At 35.7% G+C, this 27,970-nt stretch overlaps 2 protein-coding genes across 2 annotated transcripts; one reads left to right on the top strand and one right to left on the bottom strand.

The window, feature by feature from the left end:
• Positions 1–624: 624 nt before the first annotated feature.
• LOC116305956 (uncharacterized) lies at positions 625–18,330 on the bottom strand. The gene is given in 11 exon segments (XM_031715964.2): positions 625–2,022; positions 2,024–2,074; positions 2,202–2,232; positions 2,731–2,768; positions 3,598–3,637; positions 4,257–4,374; positions 5,555–5,624; positions 6,137–6,229; positions 7,910–7,963; positions 8,110–8,382; positions 17,869–18,330. Coding segments are annotated over 11 exon segments (933 nt in total). The 5' UTR covers positions 17,980–18,330; the 3' UTR covers positions 625–1,968.
• Positions 18,331–22,030: 3,700 nt separating this feature from the next.
• Positions 22,031–23,933, top strand: LOC116305955 (GPI-N-acetylgalactosamine transferase PGAP4-like). The gene has a single exon (XM_031715963.2). The coding sequence runs from the start codon at positions 22,051–22,053 to the stop codon at positions 23,260–23,262; it is 1,212 nt and encodes a 403-aa protein (XP_031571823.1). The 5' UTR covers positions 22,031–22,050; the 3' UTR covers positions 23,263–23,933.
• The last annotated feature ends 4,037 nt before the right edge of the window (positions 23,934–27,970 follow it).

Here is a 27,970-nt window from a genome sequence, read left to right as displayed (position 1 = left end):
AAACGTGGACTTCCTGTGTTAAAAGGTGGAGAATTAGTAGCGCATGCGCGCTGATAAAAACGATTTTTATTTTCTCAGGACATTTATTTGTTTTTGGCCATTTTTGGTAATATATTCCATTTTTACAGGATATATTATTATTATTATTACAGATTTCATTAATAATAAGAAAGAACTAATTACAAATGGTTCATATTGAAAAATTCAAATACTTCGAAATCCTCTACACATCAAAAGTCAAGGTACTGAATAGAATATTAGTCGAGATCTCTGACTAAAAGATTACAGTTTGGTGCAAGTCAGCGCATGCGTGGGCTTCCACCAGCACAGGTATCCCAAACTCCAAATATTATTGGTTGAAACTGAATATGCACTAAGGGTTTAAAAGATGTGAGACTGAATTATATGGTGTCATAAGATTTTTGAAAATGTTTAAGTAAATTAAGAAAATAAAGAGCTGAATCCCAAACACTTTTAGAATGTATTACAATGTGCTATCTTCGAAATTTTTTCTAAAGGGTAACCTTCGTCCGTGCCTTAAGAGCCACACACATGCGCTAACATTAAACCGTTGTGTAGTTTAAGCAGGTTATTGTTCCTGTGATCAGTAAATTCAAAAATTAATCAGATGAAACTTTGGCCACTAAGTGGCTTTTACATATATTTTACTTTAAGTTCGAATATAGACACTAAAAATTTCTTTACACGATAGTAACTAGTGGTCCGAGTCGACAGGCTAATTTTATATAGAATTTAATGAATATTTTCTAAAAATGAAATTTAAAGAGGTACACACATGTAGCTCAATAATTGAAACAGAACAGACATTTTTTTGCTTCGCATATTTGTGCGCGATATTATAACTTTGATTTTATTTTGGGAGATAAACCCAGTTTGTATTTTCTTGCGCCAATATTGACAAGAATTAAGAAAGGGTGCTAAAGAAAGTAGAGCGTTAAAAACTGGTGTCTTCTCGTGGCTTTAATCCACTACTACTAGAATCATTTTCTCTCCTCGGAGACAGGCTAAGACATAAGGATCCTGCTAGTTGTATCAAGACTTCATAAGGGAAGAAGAAAATGGGCCTATACATTGAATCTATACTACCTCTATAGACGTGCTAAGAAATGGTATTACTCAAGAGAGCATAAATAAGAAAGGGAAACTTCTTAATAAAGAGCGCGCCATGTAAATTCCTGGTTGGGCTTCCTTTAGTAACCGGATGCAGTTTAAATTTCGCTCTTTCCGTTTCGTTTCTAGTGATCAAAACGAGCAGGTGCAAAACGACGTTCAAAACAACAAACGGAAAGAGCGCGCGCGAGCAAGTTGATTACGCACGGGAGTAGGGTAAGGCGAAATTTAAACTCCATCCGGTTTCTAAAAATAGCCCAACCGGGAATTTACATGGCGCGCGCGTTATTAAGAAGTTTCCCTTTCTTATTTATGCTCTGTTGTATTACTATGTTATGCGAGGCTTATACAGTTATGTCATTATGGTCATGAATCACACTCCGAGAGAGAAAGAGAGAAAGGAATCCCCCGAAATGCACAATAAAAAATTTAGTACGATAATAATAATCAAGATATTTTTTTAAAAAACTTCCTTCTTCAATAGAATATTAAGCATGGTTTCACACTAGCGTGGGAATCGGAATCGGAGACTAAGTATCACATGTTAAAAAAGAAAAGCACTGTTAATGAGCAGCATACACTACTGAGTCTGCGTCCGTTGCTTGCGATTCCGATGCTAGGGAGAACCAGGCTTTAGAGAGCGAGCTTTGCTAACGAAGGGACGGCGCAACGACGCACGCCCTTTCTTCGCGGGCTCATTTCTGTTTGATCCACAAACCTACCGTAAATATAGATACATATGATATTTTTCAAACGTTAGTCTATTTAAAATTACGTAGGATTGCTGAATGGATGAGTGAGTTATCGTGTGTGTGTTTGTCTGTCTGTCTATATCAATCAGTAAGGAGCATATCTGAATCCTGTAGTGTAGGCTACTGAGGGGGGAGGGGCATGCTATCGGTGTTCTGTAGGCTGCTGGAGTAGCGGCGTATGCTGCTGTTGCCTAGAGGCAAAGAAAATTTAAAAACATGAGTCTAAAATTTTGAGGCGTACTAGAGGTTGAAGTGCTCCAGTCCTCCCTCAAACTACTTGCACACAGGGATCCCATGTTTAGTTATCAGTCGACTTACCGGATATCCTGTCGTGTATGCGATTTCATAACTGAGGGGGGAAAATAACAGATTTTAGTCAAAAAGGTGTCAGACAGTTAATACTGAAATTGCAGATCTTGATCTTTAGTGGTCGTATTTCACAAGAGTTTGTTCGGATTATGGAGGGCGTAAAAGTGGTCGTTTTCCACAAGCGTGTCTGTACGGATCTGAAGGTTACTTAGGGTAAGGGTGGTCCTATAATCCAAAGATGCCTATATGAATTATAACGGTTTTTTTAGGATGAATGGTCGAATTATAAAGGTATCTGTGCGGATTATGAAAGGGTTCTTAAGGTAATGCAAGAGAGTTTGAAAAGCTTCCTCCATACTCTCTTTAGTAAAGGTGGTCGTATTCCACAAGTGTGTCTGTACAGATTTGGAGGTTACTTAGGGTAAGGGTGTGGTCGTATAACAATGAAGGTTTCTTAGGAACAAATGGTCGAATTACAGAGGCATATGTACGGATTATGCAGGTTATCAAGGATAAAGGTGGTCTTACTAACACTTACCTTGGGTAAGCGGCGCAGGTGGGTCTTCTGAGATAAGCCTACGTGACGTAAAGATAACATTCGTGAGGAAAGACAATAGCAAAGTTCGAGTGAACAACGCTGAATAACCTTATAACATTGAGTTCCTAAAAGGCTTAACTCTTATAATCGATTCAGAAATTAAGCATAAAATTAAGATTATCAGGAAATTGAAAAAAAAATGACAGGAAGAATATTTCCAGAGAAGACGGTTAAATAAGTCGGGCGTGCGCAAAAACGAAAATCGTGTGCATGTACTATCAAAATGTGACAAAATGACCGGCCCGAAGCATTTTTGGTTTCTTCCACATACATTTTTGTAATTAATCATTCAAATTCTTGAATTCGCTTCGAAGTTCTAGCTTGTATACTGCCCCAAAGAGAAAGGAGTAGCCTGCATACAGTCTGGTTTACTTAACCACAATTACGTTCGGCTGCACGCCAGCTAAGGTAGGAGTAGTTGAATGTTTAAGGTGTAAGCTTAGGGACGGACCATTAGATAATTGAGGGGGGTGGGGTTGGGCAAATACCCCAAAAATATCGAGCAATCACTACCAAAAAAAATATCGCGAAAAAAATATCGCGCAACCTCTTCTTTCAGAAAAGAAATATCGAGCAAACACAAACAAAATTGCGTTCAAAAGTCTTTACAAAAAATATATATCGTGCAACATAAATTCCTGTAATTCCCACGACTATCTAATGGTCCATCCCTTAGCTTATAGTAACCTGACCTGCTTTATTTCTATCATTTACTGGCGGGAATAAAATCTAAATATCTTTCACTATGCGATGCCCTTAGAACCCTGAACGCACGGCAACGGTAACATTATACACTGCAGTACTTACCGCTGTCTGCCATAACTGATCGGCGTATGCTTCGTATAAACTACAAAAAAAAGCCAAATTTAGCTACTCAGGACAGGACATAAAAACGACAATTTCACGATTTTTTATTTAGCTGAGATTAATACTCCAAATTTTTTTTCATTTGTGTCACTGCTGCACGAAACTTGTGACGAAATTTCGTCGAATTAGTGTATGTAATAGGACTCCATGCTGTCCAATTAAGAAATAATTGGACGAGGAAAATTCCGAGGACTGACAAAATTGGATGAGGCCGTAGGCCGATTCCAATTTGGCAGTTAGAGGAATTTTTTGAGTCTAATCATTTCTTGATTGAGGAGCATGAAATCCCATTACGTATTAATTATATAGCTGCCTAATTAATCCAATATCAACAAGACCTGTCCAATTAAGAAAATGATTGGAAAGTTACTAGAGTAAATCTACTTGGTATTCACGAAAAGTCACTTTTTCTGCTGATGAAAATATCACCTCTCCCAAAGAACGCGGTTTTATATCTCCAATACGCATTCAATAAATTTTGGTCGCACTTGATATTTTGCTATTTGGCTCCAAAAGAACGCGTCTCGCTCACCTCAGTAGTAACCATTCGCTTTTTAATCATAAATACATATAAATATATCAATAGAATATCCTCTTACCCAGGATAAGCAGCCGCCTCATACCCAGCAGGGATTGCTAACTGAGGAATAGCCCTGGTAGTAAACTTGGTAATCGGTAATATTCCTCTTCTCGTTCCTCTCACACTACGTGAAAGACCTGAATTAAATCAATCGATAATCAGTCAAACTGAGCACGTACAACACCCAGAGTGCCACAGCCGGGTGGGAAATTGCTTCCCCGACGATTGAGCGAGTGCTGAAGACGCCTGTGCGGTCAATCGTGACAGGAATATGAGGTTAGCCATGGCACACACGGTGTTTGACATATGTGAAACAGATAATGTCTACGGGTGTGTTGATGAAGGTGATCCAAGATGGCGGCGGCTGATGTGCTTTAACCACAATGCTTTGCGAACCTAGCTCAACATTTTGTCGAAAACTTGCTTTATGTAACTTTCTTCTTTTAGGAATTAACACAGAATATGGTTATCTATATTCATCTACATGATGTACTAACCAAGATTTCTGCTGATCATATGAGATTCACGAGGCATCATAGTTAAATACGCAAGCGCAAGCCCCCATCTCTTTAATATGGTTGGTTGGTGCTATGATGTGTTATATTAACGAAATTTTCTCGACTCCTGTGTGGTTTTTATATTTAGTGGTGCAACGACAAGCGAGCAAAATTCACCTTACCCAAGTTCAGAGGAGGACTGATAACGACTTCGTGGCGCAAGGGATTGTGGGAATGCATTTGCAGGACGAAATCAAAAAGCTCCCACAATCCTTTGCACTACAAGGTCGTTTGAACTTGAAAAAAGCCAATATAGTCTTAACTTCGTCTCTACAAAAAATTGTAAATTTGTAACAGTCTGGTAGTCTAGCTCTCTCGTCGCAATATGCATTAAAAAATATGCGTGACATTTTGAACTTGTGCGACTTTGACAGTATGCGTGACATTACATCGATGTCGATGGATTACGTGACACATTCAACACTGATTACTTCTAGATTTCTCCTGATGTAATACATGGTATATAATGCAAGTCTAATTCAACAAGTGCTCTATGTATTCCTATTGGGTATTTCATCATCATCATCATCATTATCATCTTTTTTTGTGGCAGAAATTTTTGCTCATGCGATCGATCACTAGAAAGTTCTATACATGCAACACACATACACACAACTAAAATTATATTAATTGTCCTAAAAACATGAATTTAAAGATAAATTCTCTAAAGAGAATATAGCATTTAACAGGTAACGATAGCAATGATAGTTAATGATGGCAAACTACAGAGGGAGACAAAGAAGAACAAGGCATGCAGTACCGTTGCTATATGGTCCTCGCGTGGGAGACGGGCTTTTTTTGGCAAGCGGTCGAGGAGTGGCATTGTTGACCTATTTGATTGAATTAAGAATGCTCAGTGTCAATAGCAAGACATGCATAACTTGCATAACATGCAACGATATGGTCATTCATTATTCAGACTACACTCCAGTATGCTTTGCTAGCTCTGTGGACAGACTATAGATGCACAACAAAATATCTTTATTAGTACAGAAAACATTAGAGTTTTTAAGTCTTAACTGACTGCTGAATAATGTTCAAGAGTTTTACACAGCAACAAGATTACATTTCTAACTCTTTCTTGGTATTGCAGGATTCGATGCAGTCTTGCAATCAGCTCTGCGATGCAAGAGATTGCTATACTCGAGTCTTTCTTGCTGTTGCAAAATACATAGTTCTATTCAGTGTTATCTTGAAGAACTATACCTTCAAACCATTTCTTTTGTTCTCCTTATCAATTCCTTGCCTTCTATTTCTGAACCCTCGCAATACCAAGAAAAATCTATCTTTTGAATTTAGTTAAAAAGCAAACAATTAGAGAGATCGAGGCGAGTGTCGTTACCTCTACTTTTCTGCCATCCACGATCGTCCCATTTAATTTTTCCCGCGCTCTGTTTGCATCTTCACCATTACTGAACGTCACAAATCCAAATCCCTGTTGATCACAAACAACTTACTTTGAAAGACTCCGTTTGACGCTTGATAGTTGTTTGCGCATGCGCAATAAAGAATGCGTTTTCGACAGCACGTAACACATTTTTGTTTCTTTATTTGAATACTTTTTCTTCTTCAAATGTTTGTTTCTTCATCAAATTTTTGGAAGTCTTAAAGACTCTGTTAATGAGGCAAACAAAATGAAGTACGAAAAGCATTCTCGTAAAAGTGGTACCTAAGGTAATTAGGGTTTTATTTCCTAATGATGTAAAATGTGGAGAAAAGTGAGGTGAACGCTGAATGAATAAGGAAAAAACCCAGAACTTAAAAAAGCGTTGTTTCAATGGCATCGATAAGATTTGAAGGCCTCTGGTCTGATCATAGGCAGGACATTGCTAACTTCCATCTGAATTGGAATTTAGCATGTAAAGCATTTTGGAGGAAACCAAATGATTTGAAATGGAGAAAAATTGAGGCTGAATTTAATGCATGAACACTAATGCATGTTTAAAGCAAAAAGCAAGACTATTGTTCGACTGTATGAAGGATATGACACCCGTTTAAGTGCTTAGATGCGCGGAAACAAGGGTCAATGACAACAAGAAAAAGACACGAAATTCTATGACTATTTAGCTAAGGTACTCAAAAGTTCTACCACGACTTCCTGCGCATAAATTCCAAGAGTGAAAAAGTTGATATTAATTTCTCTTACGGTGACGAAAAAAAGGGAGCGAAAATAATAAAACGAAGCCGAGAATTATCGGTTTTTTCTTTGATAGGTCAGTTGCTTCCTCGTTTCGGTCTTGTCTCTGTTTAAAAATAGAACTGCATGATCGAAAAGTCTAGGTCAAGATTGTGGATTTCCCGTAACAGAAAACCACTCAAAGACTGAAAGATATTCGCGTAAATAAGGTTATAAGTTCAATCAGAGCAAAAATAGAAAATTTCATCGCGTATGTTTGAAGCACGCACGAGAGAAACGCCTCACATCATCGCCTGTAGCGGGTGTAGCTTCCTCTGCAGCACTTAAATGGTTTTGACACTTAATTGGTTTTCTCGTTGCAACCGTGGGAATGCGACCAATGGAATTCCTCTATTCTTATATTAATGAGTCAAATACGTCTCGTTAATAAATTCAAATTTTTAGATTCACTGGGTATGAAAGGTGATTGTAAGCGTTTCAATGGGAATTTATTAGTAATGAGGACTCTATTTTTCAAACTATCGAGCGAATTTACGACTGATAATCTTTGCTTGGCTAAGACCAAAAATGGGCTCACGCTATCGAAGGAAATAGAGTTTGATTCAATTACGATATTTCAAGGCAATTTGTTTTAATCTTTAACTTAAGATATAGATTCCTTGCAGGATGTCCCCAGGAAGGAACTTCATCTAATTGTCCTCCAAATTGAACTGCATCGATGATATTCAAAAAACCCTTCAACTTGTATCAAACCCTGAAACACCCTCTGGGCTGATCTAAGTCAGGGCACAGTGTGCTGGTCTCGTGGAGGGAGGAAAACCGGAGAATCCAGAGAAAAATTCTTGAATCAAGTGAGAGACATTACAAACGTCTACTCACACGTGATGCTGAGTCTGGAAATGGAACCCCAGACCCAGAGTTGAGAGGCTAGGGCTATGAATCATTGTGCAAGCGTATGTTAAGACAACAATACTATACCTTGGAACCCCGTTCATTGTAAATTATTTCAACATCTACAACAGTTCCAAATTGCTGTAAGAAAAAAAAAGGAATTATTTTTCAAGCATAACGGAGTAACGATCTAACCTGTTAACATCTTATTTTTATATATCATTATAAGCTTAATAAAATCTATTTATTTATTTGCTCATGTATTCAAAAAATAAACTGACTCTTACCCCAAACATTTGCTTGAGATCATTATCTCTGAATCTAAACGGGATATTTGTAACATGGAGTCGTTTGTGTCCGGCTTCATCGCTCGCTGAGGGCGAAGTAGCGGCTACAGCAACCTGTTGTTGTTGTTGCTGCCGCTGCTGCTGCTGCTGTTGTTGTTGTTGTTGTATAAGTTGTTGTGTTGCGTCTTGGACTATTGGCTGTAGCTGTGAAGATACAGGACTGTAAGTTTGCATTCCTTGCTGTGGTGAATATTGAAGTCCATTCGTCAAAGGCTAGAGGTAATAAAAAAAAACGCTTAACAACATTGCAACAAGTTCTTCCATTTTATTTAAAGTGTAAAAGCAAACATAAAGTCTAAGTCAGTAATTGGGAAATTTCTATTCAGGGAGGACACTTGCTTGAGTGCGTTGGTTAAAATACAAATTAAGATAATTTATTAAAAGTAATTTAGCACAATAGAGTAATGGAAAAGTCACTTTTGAATGACATTTTGGAAACTGCACTACTGTTAGTTAGGACTAAAATGAAATACTGTAGAAGAGGAGGGTTTCAACAACTAATAAGTTAGTAAAGCATCTCAAGTATTGTTTTTAAAGAACAGAGATTTAAAAATTCACGCCCTTCGAGTTTGTAATTTTTTTTCAAACAAAGATCCACGCACTTATTAATTTAAAGAGTTCATGAGACTAGAATATCTAGCCGGTTGAAACACCTAGAGTGTTTACATTGTCGCTCATAAATGCTTAATAACTGGCTTAATTAAATTTGCCAAAGAATAATGTTCGCCTAATGGACTTGTTCAAGCATCGTAAAAAATGCTTTGGAGACGACAGTTTCTCTTCACAACATAACTACTAGTTAGCAACCAATTTTTTTTTACTTTTAGGTTCTAATGTCAAATTTATTTTTCTCTTTTAAAGTAAAGTTAGGTTAACAAAAGACCAAATATACTGATGTTGGAAGTAATAAATGACTAAAACAAGAGGTTGTTTTCTCTTAAATTTTGAAATAAAAATATAAGAACTTAACTAAGGCTAAAAAAAGAGTTGTGCTATCAATTGATGATTGTAAGTGCTGATTTGAGAGGACCTAGAATTCAACTTGTTTAAGTAATTAACTAATTTGTCGAAAACTTCATGCCCCAAGTCTCTAGAAAGAAAAGAAAAGAAAAGAAAATACAACAAAACTACAGTTATAAAACTCAAAGACAGCATGTATCGTCTAAACTGAAGTTTGAGTTAAGTTTGATCGACAGAAGTTGAACGCCATTTATAACTCAGTGAAGAGATAACTTTGGAAGGGGATTTCCGAAGTTTTCTTGGTAAGAAAATCAAAAATTTGTATCGAGTTAAAAAGATTTTCAACCGACATCTGGAATTACAAAACAGATAAAGTTTTTTCGAATAATCCTTAACCACCATTATGCTAATTCAAAGAATATAAACTTTATGAGTATTAAACAAAACAATTTTCACATTTACCTCGACCTCCATCTTCGCTGGCGATTAGTTCTTGAAAATACTCAAAGAACTTATGAAATAGCGTTTGTCTATTGTAGCTCAGTTTGTTTGAGAAGTGATTTCTTGGTTTCTAAGCTTGGATATCTCGTAAACCAGTATATATCGACCATTGCATATCATAAAATATTCATCAAGACCGACAATAATGACATCTTCCTATACGTTTGTTAATTATTGAAACTGTGTTGGTAATTAAGGTCACAAAGATAGTTGGTTCGTTTGGTTGTTTTTTCTCTGATACAAGGTCTAAAACGCTCAAAGAACTGAATATCGTCACCAAAAGAATCATATCATTTACTTTTCAAAGGTCATTTTTTTATATATTCATACAAAATTATCGTGCGTAACAAAAGTTTTTCAGAGTTGGCTAATTTTTCATGGGATCCTGATCAACGAAAACCAATTTCATGTCAAAACTCTCGAAAAAACATTGACCTACAAACTAAAATTCAACGAACTGTAGAAATATAACATATCTGAAATATCTCTGAATTATTATCTGCTAAAAAAGATTTAAAAAACGGGCTTTTTTACCCCAAATACTTAACAGCTTGCGAGTAACTTATTTGGCTTCCTAACGAGATGCGCGGTCTCTAAATCCTCCTTCTTAAAATAATAATTATTTACTAAAAAATAAATTACATAATCATTTTTCTTGGAACTTAAGTTGCCTAGTTTTCGGGTTAAGCTTTCTAGGAACTCTAAGATAAAGTTAGATGAAATTGTTCTAAGAGATTCAAAAGTTTATATATTTTTTCAAAGTTTGATACAACAAAGTTGATTTAAAAATGCGAGGGTTTATGACAGCAAAGCTGTAAACAACTTTGAACTTGATGGCGCTCGACTCTCAATTTTTTGACACAAAAAAATTAACGATACCGCGGGATTTCCCGAAATGATGGCAAAAAATGGCCCTAAAATTGCTACCCAAGATCTGACACAAGATTAGAATATAATCTATAAACTAAGGTGAGCCTAATGTAAATTTATCTGCGCGTCTATGTCAGGTGTTTACAGACCAGGTTACGTATTCAATCAATAACTACTTCGCTGTCAAAAGCTATTTCCTAAATCCCAAGCTTATCTTCTTACAGAGCAGACAGAGCTCCAATAGATTGAATTTCTGGACATTCTTGAGAGGAATTCCTAGTTCAAGGTTACGTTTTTGGTGAATTAAAAACGGACGCCATATAGTTATATGTTCAGGAACGATATGTTAACTTGGTATTTATACGTTCAAGATCTTACTTGTCAATCCTTGGCAGATCACCACGCCCGTGTAACTTTAAATCCGTTTAATCATAATCCAAACTCGAACTGAGCATTTCAAGGTTATAAACTTTAAAACGCGTCTATCTTTCAAACGCTCAACCCGAACTTTGTCGAATTACGGAACGGAGTAATAGTATTTGTACTTACGAAAAAGCTATAGAGACTATAGTCCATCATTGTCAAGTTCAGATAAGATCTTTCTTATCAGCTAAGAGCCGAGCACTTATCGTAGAGAAGTAGCTGTAATAAACAGCGTTGTCCGGGCGGTGTGAACAGTCTGGGATCAGATACGTACAGATACGTGGCTAATGAATCCTAGGAGTGATAGCGACAGGCATTCTTTAGTATTTCAAAACATCGTGTTTTTCTTTTGTGTGGAGAAGTTTCATGAACCAATTGGGAGAAACAAAGACCTTAGACTTGACCAATGTGAGTGAGATGAATTGTCCACAAAGAAAGCAAAGCTCATATACCAAACTAAATCACTTGGTCGTGATATGATCTTAATGAGAAACTCGACACCAATGATGATATGAGGAAATCGGACACAGGTTAAGGGCACGCTTGCCCAAAATACGCTATTTAGGAATGTTTTTTACTATTTCCTATTAAGAATCTTGCACGAAAATCACTAGAAATTGTTTGGTGTTAGGGGCGCTATCATTGATAGGATAGTTAATTATGTATACCCATGAAGATGTATCAACATTAACGATAAACAAAGCATTTGGCTTTGAATAATACCTTAAGTGTCGAAAGCTTGATTAGGACATCACCTTTGGCATCTAATAGAGAATTTCTAGTGGGCAATACTTTCCTAAACACTGAGAATTAATTGACCAATTTGACATAAAATCTATAGCCATTGGTCGAAAGTCTAGCCATACGACCTTCTCAAAACCGACCATGGATAATGTGATTTTTCACATTGAGATGTAAAGGAATTAAGAAAAAAACATTTCCTTGTCAATATTACAGTGATAGAACTTGTGGTAAAATACTACATGGTAGTTCTTTTTTTAAAGAGTAAAAATATCTCGCTACAAGTTTTAGAGGCCTACATGATCATTTCTTTGACAAAATGAGCTATTTCTTATTTCTTATTTTCCGTGTCAATTGGAAGCTTTGTTTCCAGAAAAGTAACTTATTATGAATGAGACAATGAAATATAAATACAAAAGTATCTAAGATATAAAAGGTTGTTTTCACTAATTACAATCGGCGAGCTTTTGTAACAAAATTGGTCCATTTATTTTATACTAGCATTTTCACTTAATGGGTTTCTAATTGTTCTGTACTGTGTACTATTAAAACAGTACACTTCGTACTCTATAGGAAGGCCATTTCAATGTTACGGCATGCCGTACCGTATATAACTGTCAGTATACTGCACGTTTCCCACTCATAAGAAAACCGTTGTATGAGAAGCCATTATAATGTTATGGAATGTCTCACCGTTTAGTGTGCTGCTAGTACCGTACGTTTCCCACTCAAACGAGAACCGCTGTATGGGAAGCCATTTCAATGTTACACTGTTATGGAATGTCTCACCGTTTAGTGTGCTGCTAGTACCGTACTTTTCCCACTCAAACGAAAACCGCTGTATGGGAAGCCATTTCAGTGTTACAGCATGTCCGTTTAATGTGCTTTTCGTATCGTTTCACACTCTGTGAAAAGCCATTTCAGTGTCGTTGAATGTAACCACATGGCTATCGTGAGCTAACCTGACCACCATTAATCATGTGACTGTCCTCAGTACATGCAAACCTACCGTGGTGACATTTCAACTTAATAAGAGTAAAACAGAGCACACAGCAGGACTAATGCCCACAGCAATGCTGGCAAACGACTATATTTAGAGGTTTATAAAGGTGTCCTACTGAGAAACTTTAAGCAACTATGATCAAAAAATAAATATACAGTTGATTTCGTGTAAGTCAAATCACAGCGCATGGCACGTTCAGTAAGAATGAGACATGTGACTGACACGGTCACGGAACACCATAAAGCCTTGCAAGCTTTTAAATCACAGACAATCAGATGTAGAACGGTTTTCGTATGAGTGCACGTGACATGCCCTAACATTGAAATGGCTTTCCATAGAGCGGCTTTTGTGGGAAACGTACTGCATACTGATAGTATACACGGTACTACATGCCGTAACATTGAAATGGCTTCCCATACAGCGGTTTTCGTATGAGTTGGAAACGTACTGTATAATATGTACTACATGCCGCAACACTTAAATGGCTTACCATGTATGGCTTCCCATAAAGCGGTTTTCGGAAGAGAGGAAAACGCCGTACGGTACTGCATGCCGTAACATTGAAATGGCTTCCGATACAGCTAGTTTCGTGTGGATGGAAAGCGCAGAGAAATGGTTTCCCATTGTTTTCGTGCCAATTATCATGTGACATCTAGAATCTAAGAGAGGCAAATTTTCTTATGCGCATGCTTAATATGAGAGACTGCGTTCAACAAATTTGTGCTAAACGATCTGGAAAGTTTCAGAATTTCGGAGAACGATTGAAAACCAAACAAAAACGCAAGCCATGTTTAAAATTAATGGCAAAAGGCACAGAATTAAAAGATCTCGACCGTAATAAAATTGCTTATATCAGTTTTTAAAATTAATTATCAAGAAAAAAAAAATACAAGCTACGAACTAATTTCAGAACTGAAAAGCGGATTCGTAACATTGAAGTTACGTTCTTAATTTTTTTCTTCTTTTTTTTCAAGCCGGCCCATTTTTTATGCAGGGCTTTGCTGTTTGATTATTCGTATAATTAAGGTCAAATTTAGAATTATATTTTTACCGATATTCATTTGATTTCTTCTTTCTTTCTTTCTTTCTTTTTCCAGGATTAGACTAATCCATTTGGTGGTTGATCCATTTGGTATGTGTTACATATAGTCGAAAAATTGATTTTGACGTTCTCCTAAGAGGCATTGCTTATCAGCGAAAACCACAGATTAATAATGTAAAGTTAAATACTTTTCGGTGCACTTCAGGAAATTCTTAAATATATACTAGATATTATCATCGTCGTTACGAGATAAGATAATAAGTAGGAGTCTAGAAATAAGCCAGGACTCCAGTTAATGATCCAAAAATAAGTTGTATGTAAAGATAAGAAAGATTTTAGAATGCGCGATTAAGAAAAAGCGGTTCTTCGTTTCGTAAATTTGCTCTTTCGATTTTGATTGTGGTTCTTGAGAGCCCATCTGTGTTTCGAGCATAATTATGTCTAATATATAATATTCAACAAAATTTTAAAATATCGTTAAACATGAATTCCATCTGTTCGTCGGTACGTCGAGAAAAAGAGGGGGAAAAATTGAGACGCCTGTATTTAGTCATAGAATAAAACAAAAAGATTCTTTTTATTAACTTGAACTTCTTTTTCTTCTGAAACAATTGACTTACTTACAGTCTTTTTGCAAAGCGTTTATATTTGAGATGTCAAAAGAGTTTACAATGGCATTTTTCAAAGCAGTATGCCCAAATAATACCAAAACCTTGTACAATTTGCAGTCTATGATGTGTAGTATGAAACAGATTTTACAAAAAAAGTTCGATAGCTTGTTAAAGCTGACAATGATTAACGGTAGATATGCACTATCAGGCTTCTGTCTGTTTACGTCAGCAGACGTTTCAGGTCATACTTGGTCGTGCAACCACGACAAAAATTCCATAAATAGCTAATAGCCACATACTATAAAATGCATGTATAGATCATAACAACAAATGTATACTTAATAAGAAGCTTAGTTAAAAACGTTATGCCTGCATCTGATCAAACTCTGATTTCTCTTTTACGATTAGCTATTTCAAATCAAGTTTCAAAAACTTTTTCTTTAACAGAGTATTGAATCCCTTAAGTACATTCTGCATTTTTCAACTCAATGACATTCAATATTGTGAAGTATTAGCTAGGTTGAAATAAATGAGTTGTTTGTGTTCTTATCAGTTGGCTTGTTGTGTGACCACTTTTCTGGTAGTAATAATATATGCAGAGTAGACTCTGGATATTTCGGAAAGTTAATAAATTTTATATTCATACAGTTAAAGAAAAATAAACCTTCTTCGAGATATTTGAATTCTTAACTAGCTAACCACCCAAAGGAAATACAACTATGTTGACTGACTCTTAGCCTACTTGAGGCAGGAAGAGGTTTGTCATGGGTAAAGAAACAAGGAATGAATCTATTATTATTTAAAATATGTTTCGAAAGATGGCATTAAGATTAGAAAGGTCAACTAGGACAATAAGTTCTAAAAGTTATTTAGTATTTTGATTTCCTCTCTATTCAATAATACATAAATCTAATATATAAACTTTATAAACATATCATTTATTTATTAGAAATATAATAATTATAACTAAGAGGATTATGTATATATATATATTTTTTTTAATATTTGGTCATTAAAGCTAATTCAGCTGTTAGAAATGCATTGGTTTTCTTAAATCATTTCTTTAAAGATAACTTTACAGAACATCTTTACAGATATATTATTTCAAAAAAATGAATGCCGCAAAACATTGCAATTTATTTATAAATAACAAATTCCATGTTGAATTGCTGCAATAATAATAATAATAATAAATTTATTACTTATAACGCGCATATTTCATAAGCATATGCTCATATGCGCAAAAAGATTTTGAAGAGTAATTATATAATTATATATATATATATATATTTGATCTATATTTTGTAGGCAATACATCTCCTTGCACATCAAGCTAGATATTTTTTTCTGAAATAAATGCATATTAAGTCAAGGAAGCATTTATATTTTTATTTAAGACTATAAAGATTTATTCTTTAGGCTTTTATTTGTTATACTTGTGTGTTGTGTCAAACTATAGCAATAATAATGAGATACAATGCCACTAATAGCTTTTTCTTAGCAACATGACACATAAATTCAAACTTTATTTATAAGCATTTCAAAATGTGGGAATATCTTTTACTGTGACAACAAGAATCATAAAATAAGGCTACAGAATTGAAAGGTAGTCAACACTAATCTTTACACAATTCAAAACTTTTACAAAAAGTAAGAAAAAAATTTTTTTGGTTAAAAAATAAGGCTATTTTTCCACTTAAGTGTGGAGTTTGAAATTTTCAATTCTAATGAAAAACTCAGCGAATTAAGAAAATTCTGAGGTTTCTAGATAGCAAACATAAAATATTCCATTAATTAACGAAAAAAATACGCGACCACAAATCGTAATATATTTCAGAATTTCGATTTGCAATAACGACTGAAATATAAAATAAACTTAACGCCTTAGAAAGATGTTTCCATTTATTTTTGGTCAAACAATTCCCAAGTGTAAAATATTTCGGGTAAATAATTGTTTTCATTGACTTCAAAAATGATAAAAGATCAATTGAAATCCCTAGAACATGACATAAACGTGATTGATAAGTTGAAAGAAAAGAGAAATTGTCCTACACAATAAAACGACAAGTTTCATTCATTTATTATTCCATTTGTGAGAAAAAATAAATTTCATTATTCGGTGAAAGAAATTGCTTTTGAATTATTACTACTATATTGGTTAATATTTAAATATCTTCAAGAAAAATTGCCAGCAGATGTGAGATTTTCGGAATAACCATTATGGGTTAAAGCCTAATAAACCTTAGCTTGTACTAGTAGAGAGCAATCGAAACGTGTTTGTTTTAAAACAAATTGGTGTAATATTCTTAAGCTAAGAATATCGCTTAGCTCAAACAAATTTTCGTGTGTTTTTCCTTAAGACGTTTGAAGAACTTGAGTGACAATCAAGATAAAAACTTCGATTGCCTCATAAAAAAATTCCAAGCTGTTTTTTTTTGTGTGTGTGTTGAAGAATGGTTTGAATAAGTTCGCGCAAATTTTACAAAGTTTGCTTGTTATGTCAATTAATGCCCTGAAAAATAATTGAATTTAAGCCCAAGAATTAAGATATAAGTATTTCGTTAGAAAATACCGAGATGCATGACTTAAGAGTAGACTGAGAGATAACCTTTAAAATCCTTAGGGATTTTGGAATCGTTGGAAGATCTTGAAAGACTAACTCATTGCGATAATGGCAATTATCTAGAGGTAATGAGGATGTCGCGCGGAATACAATAGAGTGCAGTGTAAGATGTTTTCCCTTCAAAACAAGTAAAGCTTCACTGGCCTTCTTTCATTGCTTGACTGGCTTTATCATAGTGGTATAAGTACCTATAAACAGCCGTATTCATTCATAGTAAATTCCACAAATATCAAACTGTATTACTAAGTTAAGATTTTGGATCTTTCTCGATGAAGTTTGGACAAACTAAATCTTGGCGCGACTTGAGGAAATGACGCGAGAATCTTAATAATAAAGACAATACTTCAACGCAAATTAAAAATACAAGTCTACTTTACCACTGCTAAGATTTGAATTAAAAGAAAAGCACATGTTGATGGATCTTAATAAAAAAAACCCGCTCCTTGACGACAGAAAGCTTAATCAGAATTCGAAAAATTAGCTGTATCTTGTGCTTATATAAAATGCCTTGTACTTGAAGAGGGAGAGAGACAGATTATTAGCCATACTATGGAAATATTGTATCAAATGAGTCATTTAATCCAGATGAAATCAATACTCCTGACTCGACGGCCCACTTGTAGCAGAAAAGAGAGCATTTCTCGTGCCAATCATTTGATAATATGAAGTGCAGAATGAAGAACAAGGCCGAAGCTCACACATGTTATCATTCCCAAACTCTTGTAAATAAACTATTTCAAATATTTTCAAAGTATGGTTTAAAATGGCTCCTCAATAGCTAAGAAATTGTATTTCTTATTCAAATAGCTGTGAGTCTTTTAGCCACAGCCTTGGATAAAGAAAACATTCGACCGCATTTTGAACGGCGCGAGCACTAGACAATACAAGAGCGCGCTTTCGAGTTGAATTTTACGTCCCCACTAACCTCTTCTTTCTCCAACTTGTTCTCCTTAGACTCATCTGGCTTTTCAGTCTTTTCTTTTTCTTCGGCATCTTTAGTCTTGGCTGGTTCAGTTCCGTCTATCTTTTCGCTCATTGAATAATCCCTTTCGAAGAAATTACTATAAACTGTAGCTAGCGATGCATCTGATCTTGCGAAGTGTCAACGGGAACGCGTGACTGGAAACCTTTCAAAATGAATACAAACAAAGAATCAATTGATCAGCCAATCAGCGACGACTAATTCATTCAGTGCATATTATCTTTTCTGAATAAGGCCCGGATGATCAGGGCGGCTGGTCTAAATACAATACCAACAAAATTAAGATCAACTAAAGAAAATCCTTAGCTTTCTCGAAAACAAAGATAAAATAAAAATTAGATTGGTTGATAACGAAGTAATTGGAATATTCCTCTTGTCATCGGCACAAAAAGCTATAGAAATTATTAAATTATTGGCAAAAGTTTTGAAATAGTCTATGTGTTGTTGACATTCTATCGAGTAGATATTGTCTTTTCCAATTTGATTAATAAAAAGATAAAGGAAATAGCGCCAAGTGGAAAAACAAATGTAGCTTAGCAGACGTAATTTAATTGATCAAAAAATTTTGAATTTTTTTGTCAAAATTAGCAGTGCTTATGATATTTTTGAAATTCAAATTCAAAATGAGGAAATGAATGTCGTGTGTTGAGCACATCCTGTTAAACGTCTCCTTGGTAACACAGTGTTAGTAATTTGGTGATCAAAACCAATATTTTTGTTCCTCATTAAAAGGTCTTTATTTTCTTTCGTTTTTCCTTTTCTAGTTTTTTCCTCGTTTCTTTTCTAGCTCCATCTTCACAGAGCTTCATCTAAAGCACACCAACTATTATCGGTTTTGATCGACGTAATTTAATGCTAAGAACACTTCAAATTCAGGTTCCCATATCGTGCGCAAGTTTGATAATCGCTAAGTAAGACTTTCACGAATAGACGGATATATAGGATAGACAAGGGAATAAATAGTGATAGTAATCTACGACTCGCCGTGCGCTCTAGAAGGTACGACGTTTGCAAACTCAATAGGTTCTCTAACAAATGAAGAAAGCCAATACTTATCCTTTAGTTTCCAATTTTGCTATGACGGTGGTGAGCAAAAATTAATATTGATAATTACGCTCACTCACACACTTGTAAAAGCTCCATCTAAGCTTGTCTTTTCTGAAATGAAAAAAAATTCCCGTTTTTTACGACAAAAAGACTAAAAACTTAATTTTTAGTTTGTATTTATTACGGAATTGCCTAAAAATCTGCATTTCAAAATTCTACACACCACACTGAGTCAGTTTAAAAAATAAAATATCTATTTTTTTGTCATATTTTCTTAGAGGCGGAAAAAAACTAACAGGCTGTTTACTCTTGTCGGTAAATGTAAACAAAAGATTTCAATTTAGGGTAAATATAATGAAAAGGATCGTATGAAAAGAACAAGATATCTGCCGAGCGATCTCTTCCGCATTGCCATTAGCAATCGGGTTAGAATCTAATTTATTTTATAGTTGGATTAGGAAATAGCCGTTTTATTGATACTAATGAGTCAAAACTTAGAGTTTTAAGGTTTTTCTCTTGTTCGAGCTCTGACTTTGACTTGAAAGCCGTCATTCGTGTTTGCTCCCAGCTTCCTAGGGGTGGTAGGGTAGGTCTGCATTTTGTCAACTTGATATGCGTGCAACTGAAAACCAAACTCACTGATAAAATCGAAGTGTACTAAGTAGCAATGCGAGCAGACTTAATTAACTCATCTTCAGATTCTAATATCGATAACAAGAAGTGGCTCTTAAGAAGAAGTAATTTAATTTACCTATACATAAAATTAAAACATCTCTTTGGCCAACCTTCTTAGGGAAAGTTCATTTAATATGTCGAGAGGGGGGGGGGGGGATAAAGATTTCTCCTCAAAAATCTTAATTTTAAACAGGTCCCCCCTTTAGGACTAATTTTCGAAGCCCCAATTCCCAAATAACCCATGAAAATTTTCTAATTCAATTTGAGAACCCCTTTCAATGCATGACAATTTTTTAGAGCCCCCCCCCCCCCTTTCATGTCACAAAAAATCTTAATCTCCCCCCCCCCCCCTCACATATATTCATACCCCCACCCCCCCCCCCCCATATTAAATGAACTCTCCCTTACGCAAAATAAAGTAAATAAAACGTAAATCGTTTTTGCTTTTCTTTCTCGTTTCTGCCGGAAATCTCGTCTGACGTTAGTAAAAGAAATACTCAGACCGTGTCAGGATGTGATGCAAACGCAATATGGTATTTTGAATCTGCATTTGAAAAATAAAAAAATCTGTCTGGGGTGTCTGTCGCCTTACAAGAGTGAGACACTCGTGACTCACGTTCCACATGAATTTGAGTATTGACAGCTAACGCCATCACAAATGACAGTAAAATTTATTTATTTTAAAGCTCTTTATTCCCCTAAATTAAACTTGTCAAATGATCCTGGACAAATTCTTCTTTTCAGCATTTATATTGCAAGTTACGTCATCTTTGTTGCTATTTTATTTAACAAAATGGCAAAATGTTCATAAATGCAGTAGCACATTCTTGTTGAGGTGTTCTTAATGGTCAGTTTTTCAGATGGCTGAGATTTCCTACCCTTTCGTGACGTCATATTTCCCGCCAAAAAGTAGAGTGGAAAAAAATCTTCATTGAAGCGCGCTTCATGCTCACAATCAGTAAACCTTGCCCCTTGCTAAGCTTCAATAGTCTTTGCGATAAAAGTTAACATAGACCTGTCTTTCTCAGCATAGTGGTAATACCTTACTGATAAGAGATATTTTCGTCACGATTGGCGCCTTTTTGCATGAGAAATCGCATCGCAAACCGAGCTGTTCATTTGTTTATATAGAAATGTGCACAAGAAGGCAAAACAAATCCAGGGTATTTGTATTATGCCTTTCGCTGCAGGGGGTATTAGACCACTAGAGAGTTTTAGATTGACCTTTTCTTCCTCCCCGCAAACGGCAAACGTGAGCACGTTTTCATCGTTTTCCTTTATTTTACTTTACCTTTTACAAACCTTCTCACTAAGCGCAAATACTCTTTTGTTTTTCTACTACTTGGACATTTTTGCGATTCTTTTTCAGTAATTTAAAATAATTTTTTACTGGTCAACTAACGTTTCACGTTTGCCGTGAACGTAAATCTAAAACTCCCTACTGATTCTAGAAAAAAGTGGGACGCAAACGGACGTAAACATCATGTATATACATATACACATACATACAGATATCAACTTAATCTATTCTCAAATTTATACAGGTTTATGAAGCATACGAATACATCGCTAGAACTGAGTTAGCACTGAGAAAAGAGGGGGGGTATCATTTAAAAACTCACAAATAATTAAAATTTAAGCTGTTTAATTTATGCAACTTCTCGGACGTAATGCTTTAGCGTCGTGTAGTTTATCCCGCTGAGCTGAAGCAAAGATAAAATAATAATTACCTTGCTTCATGATCAGAGTAAACAAAGTCAATGTACTAACAAACGGAAGCCATGCGGTAGAGCTATACGGTAGAGCTATGCAGTAGATAAATATGAAGATGAAGTGCGCCTAGCTGATCAGCGGTGCCTTCATGGAACTAATGAGCTTGAGTCATTATCTTTGGTTTTGAAGCCATTTTGTCTTGTCTTGTCGTTGGTCATTTTGCCATTAGTTTTTGTTGCTTCTGTTTCTTTTACTTTCGTTTTCTGATTCTTCTTGTAATTGTAGTTTTTCTCTTACTCGATTTCTTTCTTTTTTCTTCCTTTTCGTTGACTTTGTGCGCAATGTCCTTTTCATCGTTTTTCTTCTTACTCAAAGGGAAAGATATAAGTGAATATCGTTAGTAAACATCATCTAACCTGACGCTATCCTTTACCAGCTAGCCTACTTTACTCACAACCTCCCCTCTCTTAAAGCGTGTCCTTTGGGCTATCACTTATATTCTCCTAGCAAAACAAACCATTTGCGCCACTTTAATTTCACTTTTTTAATCTTTACAGTCAATAAAGTATGAATGCGCACTCGCTAACACCGCATTCCTTGGCATGTTTTTGGGCTGCCTGTGGTCTAAACAACTCCATATTGGTCTACCTGTGGTACGAATCCAACATGGTGGACGACTGGTAGTAGAAAATGCATTCTCTCTTCTATGTTTTATTTTTTCTCTATTTATGGAGCATTATCACGTTCGCTATTATCTTACCTTGGCTCTGTCAGGACCTTGGTTTCTCTCAGTACTACAGATCTTCGAAACTCACGAAGGAGAAGCTTGAAAACTTCAACTCGCGAAGAACAGTCGAAGCCTTTCACTTTTTCTCTCATCTTCGAGCTCAGCCTCAGAGCGTTTTTTCCTTGAACGAACCTCGTTATATAGAAGAAAATCTTAGGATTGCTTTCGTGGTTGTCAGCGTTAGACGACAGTCTAATCCGCACTATCTTCTTCAAGTCGTTGCGCGTTTATTGAGTCAAACACGAGGCGAGACAGACACGAAGTGGAAAACAAAAATTGTTGTACTCAACGCAGATACAAATCCCTCTGTTAACAAAGATGCTGAATATCTAGAAAACTATTTAACAGTCATCAGCACCCGGACTTCTCATAAAGGGAGTAATATTTCTGTGATTGATAACGTTCATGAAAAAGAAAAACAAGATTATGTTTTAGCATTAAAAATCGGCGCCTCCCTCAACGCAGATTATACAGTTATTATCGAAGATGACGCACTGCCTGATAGAGATTTTCTTCAAAAGCTTAAATTTCTTATAAACTGGAAAATATCTTGGTTAAGGACTAAGCCAGGTTGGGCTTTTCTGAAGTTGTATTACCCAGAAAAATGGCAAGGATTTGGCAACACAGAAATACCAGAATTGATTCTTATATTTATTTTTGGTGGTGCTATTCCCACAGTGATATATTTGTACATATTTTTGAACTTGAAAAGACTCAGGATCTATAAGTACAAATGTCAAATGGTGATGATTATATTATTATTCATAAGTTGTGGTTTATACTGCATGATGGCAGCGTACACCATTGGCCGAGCTCATTTAATAGAATTGGGAAAGATATCACCATTGTTCTACAGAGTTACGCAAGCGCCTGGTTGCTGTACTCCATGTGTGTTATATCCAAGAGCTTACCTCAAGGATATCATAGAATTCTTAGAGTCGAAAAAGTGTAAGAAGAGCTACCCTCTAGATTTTGCTCTTGATGATTTCGTCGCAGTTCAACACCTTGTCAAGTATCTAGCCAGTCCTAATTTAGTGTCACATATTGGATTCCATTCTAGCTTAGGTGGGGCTGATAAAGACTTGAAGGAGTTTTCTTTGCTATTTGATTCATAAAAGGACAAACATATTCAATATGGAAAGATTTCAACTCAGTGGTTGAAAATCATATACCCTAATAATTATGCATATATATATATAATTATTTTAATAAAGTTAGTCACCTTTTGATACAATTTGCAGCTTGAGGATGCTCAGAAGAGGTGAGACTGTAACTGGTAAAAGATCTAAAATCCATCGACAGTTATTAAAGTGGTTGAAACATGTAAAATGTAACTACCCATAATCCTTATTGGTCTTAGCTTTGTAGCTTTTCAGGCGACTAACTTTATTGAAATAAGTGTATATAAATTATGTAGTAAAACACAATCAAAACTACAAAAATTAAGTACACACACAGGTATGGTGTATATTAAGAAATGGTAGAAGTCCTGTTGATTTGTATTGAAGATATGTTCAGAAAATGGTAAATCCGATATTATGATAGATTTACTTTATAGAAGACTGCCATAGAGGTTTGGGCTTCCTGTGGAATTGTAAGGCTTTTGTATTCAAAGATTATATTGCAAAGATATATATAATATAATTTAATAAGTTTAGTTATGATATTCATTATTCAAAAAATCAAATTAGCTATGTGACATTATTAAACATTAATCTTATTCTAAATACTTATATGTTACGAAAATCCATGTTAGTATTAAAAGTTGTCAATTCAACCGTACAAAAAAAAAGCTATTAGCCCTAAAATCAGTGACGACTCACCCACAGATCAAACCCTGAAACAACCTCTGGGCTGATCTAAGTCAGGGCATGGCTAACTCACAGATCAAACCCTGAAACGACCTCTGAACTGATCTAAGTTAGGGCATGGCTAACTCACAGATCGAACCCTGAAACAACCTCTGGGCTGATCTAAGTTAGGGCATGGCTAACTCGCAGATCGAACCCTGAAACAACCTCTGGGCTGATCTAAGTTAGGGCATGGCTAACTCACAGATCGAACCCTGAAACAACCTCTGGGCTGATCTAAGTCTGGGCACGGCTAACTCACAGATCAAACCCTGAAACGACCTCTGAAGTGATCTAAGTTAGGGCATGGCTAACTCACAGATCAAACCCTGAAACAACCTCTGGGCTGATCTAAGTCTGGGCATGGCTAACTCACAGATCAAACCCTGAAACAATCTCTAGGCTGATCTAAGTTAGGGCATGGCTAACACACATCAAACCCTGAAACAATTGGCTGATCTAAGTCAGGGTACTGCAAACTCACAGATTGAACCCTGAAACAACCTCTGGACTGATCTAAGTTAGGGTGTCGCTAACTCACAGATCAAACCCTGAAACAACCTCTGGGCTGATCTAAGTCAGGGTGGCATGGCTAACTCACACATCAAACCCTGAAACAACCTCGACACTGGTATAAATAACTATGCTAACAAAATATTCATAGTATATACACTCTTTACAAATTAAATCAATTGCATTTAGTTTTTGTTGAGTCAGTTCGCCGGGAAAACGTCAGGGAACGTCCGATAGTGGAGGCAACTTTCCTGCCATTTTTTGAGAATGCGCAGTTCATTATGACAAGTGTCTTCGAACTTGACAAGCTATTTGCACCGATTGGGACTAATTACAAAAACCACAAGCTGTTAGATACCTGTATAAATAATATCCTCAATTGAAATTTGATTTTATTCTGATAAAACTTTGTAATGGGATCTAAACCTTGTGTTTATTGACACAAATGCGGAAGGACGAATATATAGGAGTATATTATTCTGACGAATACGGCCAAGATCTCCGGAGGTAATCCCACACGCTTAGTGAGTATATAAAGCATACAAAATTACTATGTATTTTATTTAAAAAATACTGTTTCTTCCTTTAAAAAAATCGTAAAGAATGGTTAAATAACGAATGGTTTACATATAAATTGTTAGCACGGCAGCATGGTGGAATAACGAATATTTTACATATATAGTATTTCAAATATACCGAAATGCAAAACAGGTAGTTCGGCATTCTTGTTCCATTTCGGCCTTGCGTCAATACTTAGCGGGAATACTTTATTTTTACTTTAGATTATTAATGAGTTCGTAGTTAAAAACCGCGGCTACGGTGTCAAACATAATGCAAAAGTGATAAGACAAAATAATGCAAATTGATGTGGGCGAGCATATTTCTTAATTGTTGAAGATTTGGCAGAAAGAGAAAGAAAATATTCTATTGAAAATAGGAATAACACGAGTTAGTACTTGACGGCCTTGGTATAAGTGTTATAAAATAAATAGTAAGTCGCGATCATTATCACTAGATTAAAAGCTGATAAGCCTGAAAACCAAGTACTGATCAAACGATCAAAATATATAATTAATGTAGAGGGCAGGGGTGGATCCAGGGTTTGGACATGAGTAGTTTACTCTGACAGACCAATCAATTTATACCCAACCCACCATACCCCTAATAGTTATAAACTACCTAAAAGGATACATCTAGCATACCATGCTGTCTGCAGTCAAGATCCTTGTACAGATTTATCTCAGTTGAAGAATCTAGCACATCAAAGGACATCATGTGAAAAAATGACATCAAAAGTATTAGTATGTAAAAGTACAATGCAAAATATATGCTATTAAAGGAAAAGTGGCATGGCAGCAAATTGAATACTTTATGAAAAATAGAGAACATACAGTCACAATATCATACATGTACTAGCAAATTATACAAAATGAATACATTACCTTATTTAGATTGAGGTGTTCCACTAGATGAGTTCATTGCTGAGTTCAGTTGAGAATATGTAAAGACCATTCAAGCTTAATTAAAACCCAGTGAATAATATTATAGATTTCAGAAAAGAATAAGTTTTTAAAAATTCCACCTTGTTCCTGTACTGTTCCCCATCAGTTTAAGGATTAAAAATCAGATAATTATTAATCCAGATGGAACATAACTCACAAGTACTCTAAGAGCACTGGTGGTCAAAAAAATATTATATAAAATATTACTGTAAGATATTCTCCATTCTCATTCGTCTAGGATTTAAAGTAGCAAATAAATCTATTATTTCCTCAAGATCTAAGTCCATGTCTCTGTGGGAATGCATCAGTGCCAGTTCATTCATTCTGTCTTGGGCCATAGTATTTCTTAAGTAGTTCTTAAGATTACGGAGGGTTGAAATGGACCTGAAAATTTCCTGATAGACTAGCATTTGTTGGGTCATCATCGCGTTGACCCCGGAGAGCTATGTTGTTTCGCCCACAGAAAATTATCGTTTCAAACAAAGACTTAAGGACCGTCCTATTTCTATCGATTTGCTGTTGAATAATGTTATTCAACTGCTGATCTACTGGGACCGCTTGCTGCCTCATTGTTTTCAAAAAGTTATCCATGGCAATTACAGCAAAATTGTGCATCTCACATTTACCGCTGGCGTGTTTTGTAAGTCTCGAAGCCGCTGAAGTCCAACATTTGAGTGGTGACTTCAACAACTTGTCTAATTTATGAGCATTTCTACCAGATTCTACTCCAAACAAAACACACGGAAAACAAAATGCTCCATCGAGATATTTAGAGTATGCAAGCCAGGGATATCTTCTAAGCCATTCAAAGACAAACTTACGAGGCTTTCTATTTTCTATTGACACTGGGAAATCAAAAATCTCACCTGGTTTCCACACATTCTCAATGAACCCCAGCTTATCTTGTGGTGATGAAGAGCCAATTTCTTTTAAAGTACAAGCCAATGTCGAAAGGAGAACAGTCCTCCCTCCTGCAAATCGGGTCGCCACGCATTGTAGAATATTCTTTACTTCAAAATCCTTCGTTCAAACTACAGCAAGTCTATGACTCTAATCATAAGAACGAAAGAGACCCAACGGGGGTAGGCCTAGCTTTTTATAGTTTTGCTGGTAGTTTATGAGGTAGTTTGCAAAGTAGATAGCCAATCAGAAAAGGGTTTGAGTGGTTTCCAAAACAATCAATGTGTTTCCAGCCAATCAGAGAAGTCTTTGAGTAGTTTACGATTATCACACCGGCCTAGCTCTACAACTACGCACGCTCACTCCCTGAGGCTCTATTTGACAAAGGCTGTTTTCCGATCGTTTTCCGATAGCATTCCGATGCGTACCGACGGAGATATCCGAAACCCGAAACTTTTTGCGGGAATCGGTAAGAAATCGGCAGAAATGACGAGATTACTCATTTTTGTTTGACTTTTCTTTAATTAATTAACTGAAAAACAACCAAGTGAGTCGTTTCTAGTAGTTGCTAGAATAATGTAATACACATATTTTGTCATTATTTAGAAAGAAATGTGTAGCTTTGAAAAAAATTGAGTAGTTTACGGAAATCACGTAAACTACCCTGGATCCACCCTTGGAGGGACTGCAGGGCACTTTAGTCAAGTAAAGATTTAGCTCTTTCTTTAGAACTGAGTTGAAAAAATATATTGCAAGGCATATGAATGTCTTCTGATCAACCTTTCGTACTCCAATATACATATAAAGATAAGCTTGAATGTTTGTACTTTATATTTGACAATTCAACTTGTAACGACAGCGTATATATTACGTTGTCATGGATCGGATTAGAAAGCAACATTTTATAACAAGATATATTGATGAATTCTTCTTTCGCATTTTTCTCTGGCCTCAGTGAGGATCAGTCAACAAGGTCTGCTATATTCTTTCGTACAAGGAAGGCTTAATTAAGTCTTATATTCTGGTAGGTAAATAGATACGAGAACTGTGTAGTAAAG

This window comes from Actinia tenebrosa, unplaced genomic scaffold (genome assembly GCF_029948245.1).
Source record: "Actinia tenebrosa isolate PJP-AT-01 unplaced genomic scaffold, QUT_ActTen_1.0 PGA_scaffold0__85_contigs__length_37466705, whole genome shotgun sequence".
In the NCBI taxonomy this organism is placed as follows: Eukaryota; Metazoa; Cnidaria; class Anthozoa; order Actiniaria; family Actiniidae; genus Actinia; species Actinia tenebrosa.
This window is presented reverse-complemented; position numbering and strand designations above follow the sequence as displayed.